Source organism: Ursus maritimus, unplaced genomic scaffold (genome assembly GCF_017311325.1).
Source record: "Ursus maritimus isolate PB19 unplaced genomic scaffold, ASM1731132v1 scaffold_14, whole genome shotgun sequence".
Classification (NCBI taxonomy): domain Eukaryota; kingdom Metazoa; phylum Chordata; class Mammalia; order Carnivora; family Ursidae; genus Ursus; species Ursus maritimus.
The window spans coordinates 47239284-47254061 of NW_024423786.1; the positions used below are offsets into that span (position 1 = coordinate 47239284).

Sequence of the window (14778 nt, forward strand, 5' to 3'; positions counted from 1 at the left end):
GAATAGAAAAATCTAAAATGCAGTTTTTATATTCTCACCTCAAGAAGCTGGAACAGCAACAGAGGGACAGGCCTAATCCACGCACGGAGCAGTTGACCAAAATTAGAGCTGAAATCAATCAAGCAGAAACCAGAAGTACAGTAGAGCAGATCAACAGGACTAGAAGCTGGTTCTTGAGAGAATCAATAAAATAGACAGACCACTGGCAAGACTTATCCAAAAGAAAAGAGAAAGGACCAGATTATTAAAATTATGAATGAACAAGGAGAGGTCACGACGAGCACCATTGAAATTGGAAGGATTATTAGAAATTTTTATCAACAGCTATATGCCAATAAACTAAGCAATCTGGAAGAGATGGAATCCTTCCTGGAAACCTATAAACTACCAAGATTGAAACCGGAAGAAATTGATTCCTTAAACAGGCCAATTAATTATGAAGAAATTGAGTCAGTGATAAACAACTTCCAAATAACAAAACTCCAGGCCCGGACGGTTTTCCTGGGGAATTCTACCAAACATTCAAAGAAGAAATAATACCTATTCTCCTAAAGCTATTTCAAAAATAGAAACAGAAGGAAAGCTACCAAACTCATTCTATGAGGCCAATATTACCTTGATCCCCAAACCAGGCAAAGACCCTCAAAAGGAGAATTACAGACGATTTCCTAATGAATATGGACACCAAAATCCTCAACAAGATACTTGCTAATAGAATCCAACAGTTCATTAAAAGGATTATCCACCACGATCAAGTGGGATTCATACCTGATGCAAGCGTGGTTCAATATTCGCAAATCAATCAGCATGATACATCATATCAACAAGAAAAGACTCAAGAACCATATGATCCTCTCCGATGCCGAAAAAGATTTGACAAAATACAGCATCCTTTCCTGATTAAAACGCTTCAGAGTGTAGGAATAGAAGGTACATTTCTCAATCTCATAAAAGCCATCTATGAAAAGCCTACTGCAAATATTATTCTCAATGGGGAAAAGCTGGAAGCCTTTCCCTTAAGATCAGGAACACGACAAGGATGCCCACTCTCGCCACTATTATTCAACATAGTACTAGAAGTCCTTGCAACAGCAATCAGACAACAAAAAGGGATCAAAGGTATCTAAATCAGCAGAGAAGAAGTCAAAATGTCTCTCTTCACAGATGACATGATACTCTATATGGAAAACCCAAAAGAAGCCACTCCCAAACTATTAGAAGTTATAGAGCAATTCAGTAACGTGGCGGGATACAAAATCAATGTTCAGAAATCAGTTGCATTTCTGTACACGAATAATGAGAATGAAGAAAGAGAAATTAGGGAATCCATCCCATTTACAATAGCACCAAAAACCATGCGTTACCTTGGAATTAACTTAACCAGAGACGTAAAGGACCTTTATTCTAGAAACTATAAATCACTCTTAAAAGACATTGAGGAAGACATAAAAAGATGGAAAGATATTCCATGCTCATGGATCGGAAGAATTAACATAGTTAAAATGTCCATGCTACCCAGAGCAATCTACACTTTCAATGCTATCCCGATCAAAATACCGAGGACATTTTTCAAAGAACTGGAACAAATAGTCCTTAAATTTGTATGGAACCAGAAAAGACCCCAAATCTCCAAGGAACTGTTGAAAAGGAAAACAAAGCTAAGCCATCACAATGCCGGATTTCGAGCTGTACTACAAAGCTGTGATCACAAAGACAGCATGGTACTGGCACAAAAACAGACACATAGACCAATGGAACAGAATAGAGAGCCCAGAAATGGACCCTCAGCTCTTTGGGCAACTAATCTTTGATAAAGCAGGAAAAAACATCCGGTGAGAAAAAGACAGTCTCTTCAATAAATGGTGCTGGGAAAATTGGACAGCCTCATGCAAAAGAATGAAACTTGACCACTATCTCACACCATACACAAAAATAAACTCCAAATGGATGAAAGACCTCGATGTGAGACAGGAATCCATCAAAATTCTAGAGGAGAACATAGGCAGCAACCTCTACGACATCAGCCAAAGCAATCTTTTTCAAGATACATCCCCAAAGGCAAGAGAAACAAAAGATAAAATGAATTTATGGGACTTCATCAAGATTAAAAGTTTCTGCACAGCCAAGGAAACAGTCAGAAAAACTAAGAGGCAGCCCACGGAATGGGAGAAGATATTTGCAAATGACACTACAGATAAAGGACTGGTATCCAAGATCTACAAAGAACTTCTCAAACTCAATACACGAGAAACAAATAAACAAATCAAAAAATGGGCAGAAGATATGAACAGACACTTTTCCAATGAAGACATACAAATGGCTAACAGACACATGAAAAATGTTCAAAATCATTAGCCATCAAGGAAATTCAAATCAAAACCACACTGAGATACCACCTTACGCCAGTGAGAATGGCAAAAATAGACAAGGCAAGAAACAACAATTGTTGGAGAGGATGTGGAGAAAGGGGATCCCTCCTACATTGTTGGTGGGAATGCAAGTTGGTACAGCCACTCTGGAAAACCGTGTGGAGGTCCTAAAAGTTAAAAATTGAGTACCTATGATCAGCCATTGGCACTACTGGGTGTTTACCCCAAAGATACAGGACGTGAGGGTTTTATTTATTTATTTGACAGAGACAGCCAGCGAGAGAGGGAACACAAGCAGGGGAAGTAGGAGAGGAAGAAGCAGGCTCCCAGCGGAGGAGCCCGATGTGGGGCTCGATCCCACAACCCGGGATCACGCCCTGAGCCGAAGGCAGACGCCCAACAACACTGCCTCCCAGGCGCCCCCAGTTGTGCTTTGTTTTTAACTAAGCTTTATTCGGATCTCACTCCATGCCTTCTTTGTGTTCCAGGATCTCCTCCAGGAGCCCACCCCGGGTTTCGGGTTTCGTTGTCATGTCTCCTTAGTCTCCTCTGGTTTGGGACTGGTTCCCAGTCTTGCCTTGTTTTGCATAATTTTGACAGTTTTGAAGAGTACTGGTCAGGTATTTTGTAAAATGTCCCTCAGTTTGGGTTTGTCTGATGTTTTTCTCATGATCTGACCGGGGTTAAGGTTTTGGGGGGAAGAAGTGAAGTGCCCCTCTCATCGCATCGGATCGGGGTGCGTGATGTCCACATGACATCACTGGGTTGTCAGCCTTCATCACTTGGCCAGATGGGGTTTGCCGTATTTCTCCACAGTACTTTCCATATTCCATTCCTTGGAACAAGTCAAAAGCTCGTGCCCACACTCAAGGGCAGTGGAGGGATTAAGTTCTACCTCCTGAGGAGGGAAGAGTCTCTTTATCATCTGGAATTCTTCTAAAAGAAAGAACTGTTCGTCCTTCCGTCCGTCCTTCCTTCCTTCCTTCCATGATTTATTGATATCGGTTTAGACACAATATATTTATTTTGTACTGTAGGTTATCCAATACTATGTTATTTATTTTTCTGCTCAAATTGTTCCATCTTCTGTCTTTGGGACTTTCAGTGTCCTGTGTCCCTATGACATGCCCCCATTTTTTTAAAGCAACTTTTTGGTTACTGAAACTTCAATATGTTTCAGATTCATCTTGTATTTTCCCTGTCCCTGCCTTAATATCAGCCATTTCTCCAACAGCCCCGGTTCCTTGTTACTAAAGAGTGATATTTAGAAACCAAGCTTTGGGCCCTGGCTATGTTCATTGCTACTGGGGTGTCAGTAGCTCTGAGTCTTTTCAGTGGAGAGAGCTAAGAAATATATGCATGTATACAATCCTGTTACGATTGTGTCTCTGTCTATACACACACTCATACAGGGAGAGATGCGTAGAGCTAGGTCAATCAATAGATTTATAGGTAGGTCCAGATCTAGGTAGATAGATATATCCAAATAAGCCTGAGTTCATGCTGAGGTCTCTAGCTCTGCTCCAGCATTACAGAATTCAGGGTTCTTTCTCTCTTCTGGGGAGGAGTCTTTAAAAAGAACAATAATCTCTCCATAGTGATTCTAGGTGAACTTCGATGTCTACAGGGTTACCAGAATTTAGAAGAAACATGTTTCTTCCAGCATGTTCCTTCCTGTAATTGTCCTCGCAGCCTCTCTCACCCCATGAAGCTCCCTCACTGTGAGGAACACAGGAGCAGACCCTAAGAGGACATTTCGCTCCCACCCAGGCCTCAGCCACTCATTGTCAACACCTAGAGTGCAGCCCTGTTTTTCATGTTTCATCTCCCAAAGACAGGCACACGGCAGGGCCTGGGGCGGGGGCAATGCCAGAGCTACTTTTGATCTTAGAACTAAAACAAAACAAAATATTTTAATTAGGAATCGAAAGAATCCATTTTTTGTGTGTATAGCTCTTTATAGTTTGACAAGAGCATTCATATCCATCACCTCATTCAGGCCTCCTGACTATCCTGTGGGGACAGTAGACAAGAGGTTATTACCCCATGTTACAGATGAGGAAACTGAGAGGAGGGCGTAGCAGTTTTTCCAGCTCATGTGGCTCCTAAGTGGCACTTGCCTGTGACGTTAATACTCCGGGTGACTCTGTTTGGGAGAGCCGGCAGAGAGCTGCCCACAGGCTCGCTAAGGGGTTTATCCTAGCCACTCAGACACTCTGGAAACTGCCTCTTAGTGTGAGCATTGCTGTTGACCTCCAATATCTTAGAAGACCAAGTGTGATGAAACTGAACCCACAGCAGGAGAGTCGGGTCATCGGTGTGTCCCATAGATCAGTGTGCATACACTCCCGGAGGTGCCTGGAAGGGCCATCTCTAGAAGCAGATGTGGCATTTGTGACACCACAGGGTCTCCCCCTCTCGGATAGTGTGGCTCAGGCAGAGCACGAGGGTTATGGGGTACGACAATACTGCTCCTTTAACCTTCGGGGTGGCCCTGGGCCCACCCATGGCAGTCTGGTTCCTTTAGCCCACTGTGCCGGCAGCAACGTCACCATTTTCTGTGTTGTCCATGGGGATGTTTGGAAAACAGTGCCTTAATGATTAGGCTCTAAGCACAGAGTGGGAGAGTCTAACTATTTCTCCTTGAGACCCTCCCTGAGCCATCTTGGTGCTACCCCAGCCTTGCCGAGCTTCCTATCACCATCAGGAAGTTGTGGTCCATATATACAATGGAATATTATTCAGCTATCTAAAGGAACGATTTCTCAACATTTGCTGCAACATGGACGGCACTGGAGGAGATAATGCTTAGTGAAATAAGTTAAGCAGAGAAAGACAATTATCATATGATTTCTCTCATCTATGGAACATAAGAACTAGGAAGATCAGTAGGAGAAGAAAAGGATAAAGAAAGGGGGTAATCAGAAGGGGGAATGAAGCATGAGAGACTATAGACTCTGGGAAACAAACTGAGGGCTTCAGAGGGGAGGGGGGTGGGGGAATGGGATAGACCGGTGATGGGTAGTAAGGAGCGCACATATTGCATGGTGCACTGGGTGTTATACGCAACTAATGAATCATCGAGCCTTACATCGGAAACCGGGGATGTACTGTATGGTAACTAACATAATATAATTAAAAATTTTTTTAAAAAGATGTAATTTTTGAGATCATTTAAAATTGTATTCCTTAAAGGAAATAAAGCAAAGTCCATTCTGAAAAAGAAAAAAAAAAGAAGAAGAAGGTGTTCTAGAATAACATCGTGGTGATGCTGCATGACTCTGTGATTGTTCTAAAAACCACAAATCTGTACACTTTAAAGGGTCAATTTCAGGGTGTGTGGAAGATATAACAATAAAAAATGTAAAATCACAAAATTCAGTGTTGAGTGAAGATAAGAGAGAACAAGCTCTACAGCTTAGCTCCCTGGATTTGAATCCCAACTCTCCACTTACTAATGATGGACCTTAGGGCATTTAATTAAACTACCTGTGGCTCAGTTTATTTATCTACAAATGGGGCAAATGACTGTACCTACTTCATAGTATTAGTGTGAGGATTACCACATACAAAAATGGGCAGAAAAATGCATGGCATAAAGTAAGTACCATGTAAACTATGAGGCAACTTATACTGAGGGTTTCAGAGGGGAGGGGGTTGGGCAATGGGCTAGCCCAGGGATGGGTAGTAAGGAGGGCACATATTGCATGGAGCACTGGGTGTTATATGCAAACAATGAATCATGGGACTTTACATCAACTGTTGGTGATGTATCGTGTATGTTATGACTGTATGGTGACTAACATAACATAAAAAAATTAAAAAACTGAAAATAAATCAACTCTACTTTTCTAAATCAAAACATTGGAACATCTTAAAGGATTTGGACAAAGAAGTAGATTAGATTTTTTTTAGTGATGTCCTAGGCACTTCTTTTGGCTTCAGTTTTGCTATTCAAAGGACAGAGGTTTAAAGACATTCTGCTTAATTATTATAATTTTCCACCAGAAAGATGTCCTAAGAATTATTACCTTATGTATCTTCTCTGTATTATGCTCAAGCATAATAAAAAAAAAATGCTACTCTGGTTCTAGTGGTGGCTGTGCTCATGCAGGGAATTTGCATTTACCGGGTAGTTGTTCCATAAAGGCGAGGCCTGGATGCCGCAGAAATGGCCACAATTATAGCCGGGGCTCCATAGCCCACGGGGAACATGAGCTTCTTCATGACCCTGCTCACGCTGGAGTAGTTGACCACCGTCAGGTTCCGCGCAGTGAGGAAGAGGTGCAGACCCTCCAGCAGCATCCAGGTGAAGGAGGCCAGGTAGAGGTAGTGTAAGGCACCCGCGATGATGGCACACAGCACCTGGGGGAGGACAAAGGTGCCCCAGGAGGGAATGTCGGGGAGGAGGGTGGCCCCAGGACCCCTCCCATACTTTGTCATTGGAGAGAATACTCATGCATATGGTCGAGTTGTCCGGAGAGGGTTTGTCTTCTAGTTCATTGGTCAATGTGAAATAGGCTACTTACTCCTCTAACCTCCCCGGGAACCAAGGACATTTTATTAAGGTATCAGTGCAGCACGGCTCCATGAACTGAGCACCCCTGGGACAGGGTAGGGGCTCCTCTGTGACGGTGTCAGTACCTTGATCTCGGTCCGGTCGATGGCCGTGAGGAAGAGCAGGTGGGCCAAGAAGAGGCAGATTGAGAGCTGCAGATGGATGGAGGTGCTGGTGTTCTGGATGGCTTTGCACAGCAGGAAGGTGAGGGCTGCCAGGAGGAGGCACAGCAGAGAGAGGCCCAGCCCCACATAGGTGATCACAGCCAGCAAGGGATCCTCCTCCTGGGTTCCAGCAAAGGGTAGCAAGAGGACATCGCAGTCACATTTTCCTGCTCTGGGTAATGACTCTTCTATCTTTTTTTTTTTTTTTCATTTTTTGGCATAGCAACATCAAGAATGGTGGAACCAGGTAAATTTGTTATGTTATTAGGTAAGTTCCTCCAGGCTCAGAATGCCGAAATTCTATGGGATTCAGACTTTATCAATTCAGGTCCCATAATAATTGAGGGATAGGAGAGTCCTTACTCAACACAAACTCCTGGAGATCACAAGGGTTTATATTATTTTACAGATCACCTAACGAGGTCTTTTTTTTAAAAGATTTTATTTATTTATTTGACAGAGAGAGACAGCCAGCGAGAGAGGGAACACAGGCAGGGGGAGTGGGAGAGGAAGAAGCAGGCTCCCAGCAGAGGAGCCTGATGTGGGGCTCGATCCCACAACGCCGGGATCACACCCTGAGCCGAAGGCAGATGCTTAACGACTGCGCCACCCAGGTGCCCCCTAACTAAGTCTTTGATGTGATGATCCAGAGGAAGTAACCAGCTCACCTGGCCAAGGGAGCAGGCAAACATAGGTCCTATCCCACCTGCTCTCAGTGGCTTTCCTGGTCCTCTTTAATGTCTGCCACCACCAAATCTTCCTTTCTACAGCCCCTAGAGCCACTTTGTATAGCCTTCCTGTCCTGAAGACTACTGTGATAAGCAGAAATCTGTTTTGCCAATGAATGATAGAAGGGGTACACATGCTTCCCTCAAGATTTTCAGTTAAATACCGATTTGTGCTGCTGTGAAGGGATTTTGCAGATCGAATTCAGGCCCTATATCAGTTGACTTTAAGAGAGGGATTTTTTTATAATAATATTTTTTTATTATATTATGTTAGTCACCATACAGTACATCCCTGGTTTTTTATGTAAAGTTCGATGATTCATTAGTTGTGTATAACACCCAGTGCAACATGCAATACATGCCCTCCTTACTACCCATCACCAGTCTATCCCATTCCCCCACCCCCCTCCCCTCTGGAGCCCTCCGTTTGTTTCCCAGAGTCCATAGTCTCTCATGCTTCATTCCCCTTTCTGATTACCCCCTCTTTCTTTATCCCTTTCTTCTCCTACCGATCTTCCTAGTTCTTATGTTCCATAGATGAGAGAAACCATATGATAATTGACTTTCTCTGCTTGACGTATTTCACTTAGCATTATCTCCTCCAGTGCCATCCATGTTGCAGCAAATGTTGAGAAATCGTTCCTTTTGATAGCTGAGTAATATTCCATTGTATATATGGACCACATCTTCTTAATCCATTCATCCGTTGAAGGGCATCTCGGCTCCTTCCATGATTTAGCTATTGTGGACAATGCTGCTGTGAACATTGGGGTGCATATGGCCCTTTTCTTCACTATGTCTGTATCTTTGGGGTAAATACCCAGTAGTGCAATGGCTGGATCATAGGGTAGCTCAATTTTTAACTTTTTAAGGGATCTCCGCATAAGAGAGGGATTTTATCCTGGTGGGCCTGGCCTGATCAGTGATCTCTCAAAAGCCCTGAGCACTTCCTAGAGAAAAAGATTCAAAGATTGAGCATTTGAGGTGAGGGAACTTCTCCTACTGTCCTCTAGATTGAAGTGCTGATACCCTGGTACAGAATAGAGAACCCAGAAATGGACCCTCAACTCTATGGTCAACTAACCTTCAACAAAGCAGTAAAGAATATCCAGTGGAAATAATACAGCCTCTTCAACAAATGGTGTGGGAAAATTGGACAGCCACATGCAGAAGAAAGAACCTGTACCATTCTCTTACACCATATACAAAAATAAACTCAAGATGGATGAAAGACCTAAATTTGAGACAGGAATCCATCAAAATCCAAAGCAACCTTTTTAATGACACATCTCCAAAGGCAAGAGAAACAAAAGATAAAATGAACATGTGGGACTTCATCAAGATAAAAAAGCTTCTGCACAGCCAAGGAAACAATCAAAAAAACTAAGAGGCAGCCCATGGAATGGGAGAATATATTTGCAAATGATACTACAGATAAAAGGCTGGTATCCAAGATCTACAAAGAACTTCTCAAACTCAATACGTGAGAAACAAATAAATCATAAAATGGGCAGAAGATATGGACACTTTTCCAATGAAGACATACAAATGGCTGACACCTGAAAAAATGTTCAAAATCTTTAGCCATCAGGGAAATTCAAATCAAAACCACATTGAGATACCACCTTATGCCAGTTAGAATGGCAAAAATAAAAAATAGACAAGGCAAGAAACAACAATTGTTGGAGAGGATGTGGAGAAAGGGGATCCCTCCTACATTGTTGGTGGGAATGCAAGTTGGTACAGCCACTCTGGAAAACAGTGTGGAGGTCCCTTAAAAAGTTAAAAATTGAGCTACCCTATGACCCAGCCATTGCACCAGTGGGTATTTACCCCAAAGATACAGACGTAGTGAAGAGAAGGGCCATATGCACCCCAATGTTCATAGCAGCATTGTCCACAATAGCTAAATCGTGGAAGGAGCCAAGATGCCCTTCAACAGATGACTGGATTAAGAAGCTGTGGTCCATATATACAATGGAATATTACTCAGCTATCAGAAAGAACGAGTTCTCAACATTTGCTGCAACATGGACGGCACTGGAGGAGATAATGCTAAGTGAAATAAGTCAAGCAGAGAAAGACAATTATATGATTTCTCTCATCTATGGAACATAAGAACTAGGAAGATCAGTAGGAGAAGAAAGGGATAAAGAAAGGGGGGTAATCAGAAGGGGGAATGAAGCATGAGAGACTATGGACTCTGAGAAACAAACGGAGGGCTTCAGAGGGGAGGGTGGTGGGGGAATGGGATAGACTGGTGATGGGTAGTAAGGAGGGCACATATTGCATGGTGCACTGGGTGTTATACGCAACTAATGAATCATCGAACTTTGCATCAGAAACCAGGGATGTACTGTATGGTGACTAACATAATATAATTTTAAAAATTAAAAATAATCCTAGAGGAGAACACAGGCAGCAACCTCTTTACCTCTTTGATCTTGGCCACATACACTTCTTGCTAGACACATCTCCAAAGGCAAAAGAAACAAAACCAAAAATGAGTTATTGGGACTTCATCAGGATAAAAAACTTTTGCACAGCAATGAAAACAGTCAACAAAACTAAAAAGCAACCTATGGAATTGGAGAAGTTATTTCCAAATGACTTATCATATAAAGGACTAATATCCAAAATCTATAAAGAACTTATCAAACTCAACACCCAAAAGTCCAGTCTAGAAATGGGCAGAAGACATGAACAGACATTTCTCCAAAGAAGACATACAAATGGCCCACAGACACATGAAAAAATGTTCAACATCACTTGGAATCAGGAAAATACAGATTAAAACCACAATGAGATACAACCTCACACCAGTCAGAATGGCTAAAATTAACAAGTCAGGAAACAACAGGTGTTGGTGAGGATGCAGAAAAAGGGCAACCCTTCTACACTGCTGGTGGGAATCCAAACTGGTGCAGCCTCTCTGGAAAACAGTATGTAACATCCTCAAAAAGCTAAAAATAGAGCTAGCCTATGACCCAGCAATTGCACTAGTAGGTATTTATCCAAAGGATAGAAACATAGTGATCTGAAGGGGCACATGCACCCCCAATGTTTAGGCAGGAATGTCCACAATAGCCAAAATATGGAAAGAGCCAAGATGGACATGGACAGATGAATGGATAAAGGAGATGTGATATACACACATACACACAGGCACACAAACACAAACAAACACAATGTAATATTACTCAGCCATCAAAATGAAATCTTACCATTTGCAACAATGTGGATGGAACTAGAGGGTATTATGCTAAGCAAAATAGTCAATCAGAGAAATACAATTATCATATGATTTCACTTATATGTGGAATAAGAAACAAACAGGATAATAGGGGAATGGAAGGAAAAATAGAATAAGTTGAAATCAGAGAGGGAGACAAACCATAAGAGAGTCCCATCTACAGGAAACAAACTGAGAGTTGCTGGAGGGGAGGAGGGCGGATGGATGGAGTAACTGGATGATGGGCATTAAGGAGGGCATGTGGCGTAATGAACACTGGGTTATTATATGCAACTGATGAATCACTGACCTCTACCTCTGAAACTAATAATACAATATGTTAATTAATTGAATAAAAATAATATAAAATTTAAAAAAGAAGATGTGGTATATATATACACATATGATGTAACCCTCAAAAAGAATGAAATCTTGCCATTTGAAACAACATGGATGGAACTAAAGGGTATTATGTGAAGTGAGGTAAGTCAGTCAAAGAAAGACAAATACCATGTGATTTCATTCATATGTGGAATTTAAGAAACAAAACAGATGAACATAGGGGAAGGGAAGGAAAAACAAAGTAAGATGAAAATAGAGAGGGAAGTAAACCATAAGATACTCCTAACTATAGGAAACAAACGGGGCTGCTGGAGGGGAGGTGGGTGGGGGAATGGGGTAATGGGTGATGGGCATTAGGGAGGGCATTTAATGTAATGAGCACTGAGTGTTGTATGCAACTGATGAATCACTAAATTCTACTCCTGAAACTAAATATACAACATATGTTAACTAAATTCAATACAAATAAAAATTTAAAAAATAAATAGGAATGCTGATACCTGTGTGAGGGCCTGTGAGAGAAGGAATACAGGCAGCCCCTAGTAGCGAAGCATGGTCTCCTGCTCTCAGCTAGCAGAAAAGTGGAACCCTGCTCCTAAAACTGCAAGGAACTGAATTCTGCCAGCAACCAGGGAGCTCACAGGAGAACCTGAGCCACAGACAAGAATGCAGCTCTGGCTGATTTCAGGCTGTAAGATGCTGAACAGACAACTCAGCTACACCATTGCCTGACTGCTGCCCAAAGAACCCACAAGATATAAATTTGTTTTTTTAAAGCCCCTACATGTGGGGAAATGTGTTACAGAGCAACAGGCGTGGAATGCAGCCCCTCCCAGGCTCTCACCTGCACATCATAGTGGGCCAAGAGGACGGCAAAGCTGCTGAGGTGGGTGCACTGGCAGGTGGTGCTGGTGTCTTCAGTGGTCACCATCCTGCAGCCCGTGGTGGACCAATAGCCATATCCATCTGGAGTGTGATCCCAGAAGGCACAAAACACCTTTTGCTTTGGCTTAAGGGTCGCTGACTGTAGGAACAGAGTGTAGGTGGGAGCTGGTGGTTCTGGTGCTCAGAAATGCTTATCCAAAGCTGGCTTGCAAACGGCTTTCCTGGAGGAATGATGCACCCATGGGGGAGCCCCCCAGAACCTCAAGACTGAGCTAGGCAGCAAGGCTGTGCCCAGGACCCAGGCTCCTTCCACACCCGCAGCCCCGTCTCACCAACACTCACATGGTGAGAGAAGATGAAGGTGATCAGGGAGCTGAGGTTCTGGGTGTCCCTTTTGCTCATAAAGGCAGAGATGACATCTGAGAGCAGGACAGAGGGGACTCCTTGCAGCATGCCCTTCTGTGCCCCATGCAGAACTGCCTGCCTCTCAGACTCCAGGACCAGGCGGGCCTCAGCCAGCAACTTGCCCATCCCTGGCGTGGAGATGAGGCCCACCACAGAAGGACCTGCAGGAAGAGGCCAATGTTGACACCTCGGGATGCCCAACAGGGCCCCTTCCTCCTCAGAGGGACACTTTGTGGTGCTACCATACCCCCCTTTCCCTTTTATCCTCAGTTCCCTGTTTATCACATCCTTGGGCATCTTGTGACCTGTCCCCCATCTCAGCCGTTACCTGAGTCACCAGATTCGTGCACCACATTCCAGTTCAGCAGCATCTTCACCTGATTGGAACTCAAAGTGACGTTTGTGTGTCCTTGCTCCTGCACCGCAAGGGCCAGGTCTATAAGATGTCAGAGTCGTATAAGGGAGTTAGGTTAGTAATTCCGCCTGGAGTGGTTGCTGTAGCACCATTATTTTTATACGTGTTTACACACACAGTGAATTACAGAGGATTATAAGAAAATACTATGAGCAATTGTACACCAACAAATGGGATAACCGAAAAGAAAGTGACAAATTCCTAGAGACACACAAACTACGAAAGTAATAGAAGAATGAAGTTGAACAGACCTATCACAGGCAAAGATAATGAATCAGATAAAAATTCCCCAAAATGAAAAGCCTTAACCAGATATCTTTACTGGTGAATTCTCCCAACTATTTAAGTAAGAATTAACAAGAATCCCTTGTAAATTCTTCCAAAAGTAGAAGAGGAAGGAATACTACCTAAATAATCTTATGAAGCCACCATCACAATGATAACAAAATCAGATAAAGCCATTACGAGAAAATTATAGACCAATATTTTAATAAATATAGATGTAAAAAATGAACAAAATGTTAAGAATAAATTAACCCAAGGAGGTTCAAGACTTGTACACAGAAAGCTACAAAAAAATGTGGGAATAAATGAAAGACCCTTAGTACATGGGAAAACATTCATATTCATGGTTCAAAGGCTTAATATTATTAAGATGGCAATATTTCCCAAAAATGTTTACAGATTCAATGCAATCCATATCAATATTCCAACATTTTTTAGAAATGGGAAAGTGTATCCTAAAGTTCACAGGACATTGCAAGGGGCCCAAATACCCAAAATAATCTTGAAAATGAAAAAACAAAATTGGAGTACTTATACCTCCTGATTTTAAACTGACAACTAATCTTTGATAAAGCATGAAAAAACATCCAGTGGAAAAAAGACAGTCTCTTCAATAAATGGTGCTGGGAAAATTGGTCAGCTAAATGCAAAAGAATGAAACTTGACCACTATCTCACACCATACACAAAGATAAACTCCAAATGGATGAAAGACCTCGATGTGAGACAGGAATCCATCAAAATCCTAGAGGAGAACATAGGCAGCAACATCTATGACATCGGCCACAGCAACCTTTTTCATGACACATCTCCAAAGGCAAGAGAAACAAAAGATAAAATGGACTTATGGGACTTCATTAAGATAAAAAGCTTCTGCACAGCCAAGGAAACAGTCAAAAAAACTAAGAGGCAGCCCACGGAATGGGAGAAGATATTTCAAATGACACTACAGATAAAAGACTGGTATCCAAGATCTACAAAGAACTTCCCAAACTCAATACGTGAGAAACAAATAAACAAATCATAAAATGGGCAGAAGATATGAACAGACACTTTTCCAATGAAGACATACAAATGGCTAACAGACACATGAAAAAATGTTCAAAATCATTAGCCATCAGGGAAATTAAAATCAAAACCACACTAAGATACCACCTTACACCAGTTAGAATGGCAAAAATTGACAAGGCAAGAAACAATTGTTGGAGAGAATGTGGAGAAAGGGGATCCCTCCTACATTGTCTGTGGGAATGCAAGTTGGTACAGCCACTCTGGAAAACAGTGTGGAGTTCCCTTAAAAAGTTAAAAATTGAGCTACTCTATGACCCAGCCATTGCACTCCTGGGTATTTACCCCAAAGATACAGACGTAGTGAAGAGAAGGGCCATATGCACCC

At 42.3% G+C, this 14778-nt stretch overlaps 1 protein-coding gene across 2 annotated transcripts in view; it reads right to left on the reverse strand.

The window, feature by feature from the left end:
• The window catches only part of LOC103682108 (adhesion G protein-coupled receptor E2-like), a 48026-nt gene that overhangs the window by 17429 nt on the left and 15819 nt on the right, over positions 1-14778 (reverse strand). For both annotated transcript variants that reach the window (XM_008711695.2, XM_008711694.2), the window contains exons 9-13: positions 13012-13119; positions 12621-12844; positions 12238-12417; positions 7014-7211; positions 6499-6734 (exon numbers count right to left, since the gene is read on the reverse strand). In XM_008711695.2, the coding sequence (XP_008709917.2) occupies positions 6499-6734; positions 7014-7211; positions 12238-12417; positions 12621-12844; positions 13012-13119 (946 nt within the window). The remainder of the gene's footprint in view (positions 1-6498; positions 6735-7013; positions 7212-12237; positions 12418-12620; positions 12845-13011; positions 13120-14778) is intronic.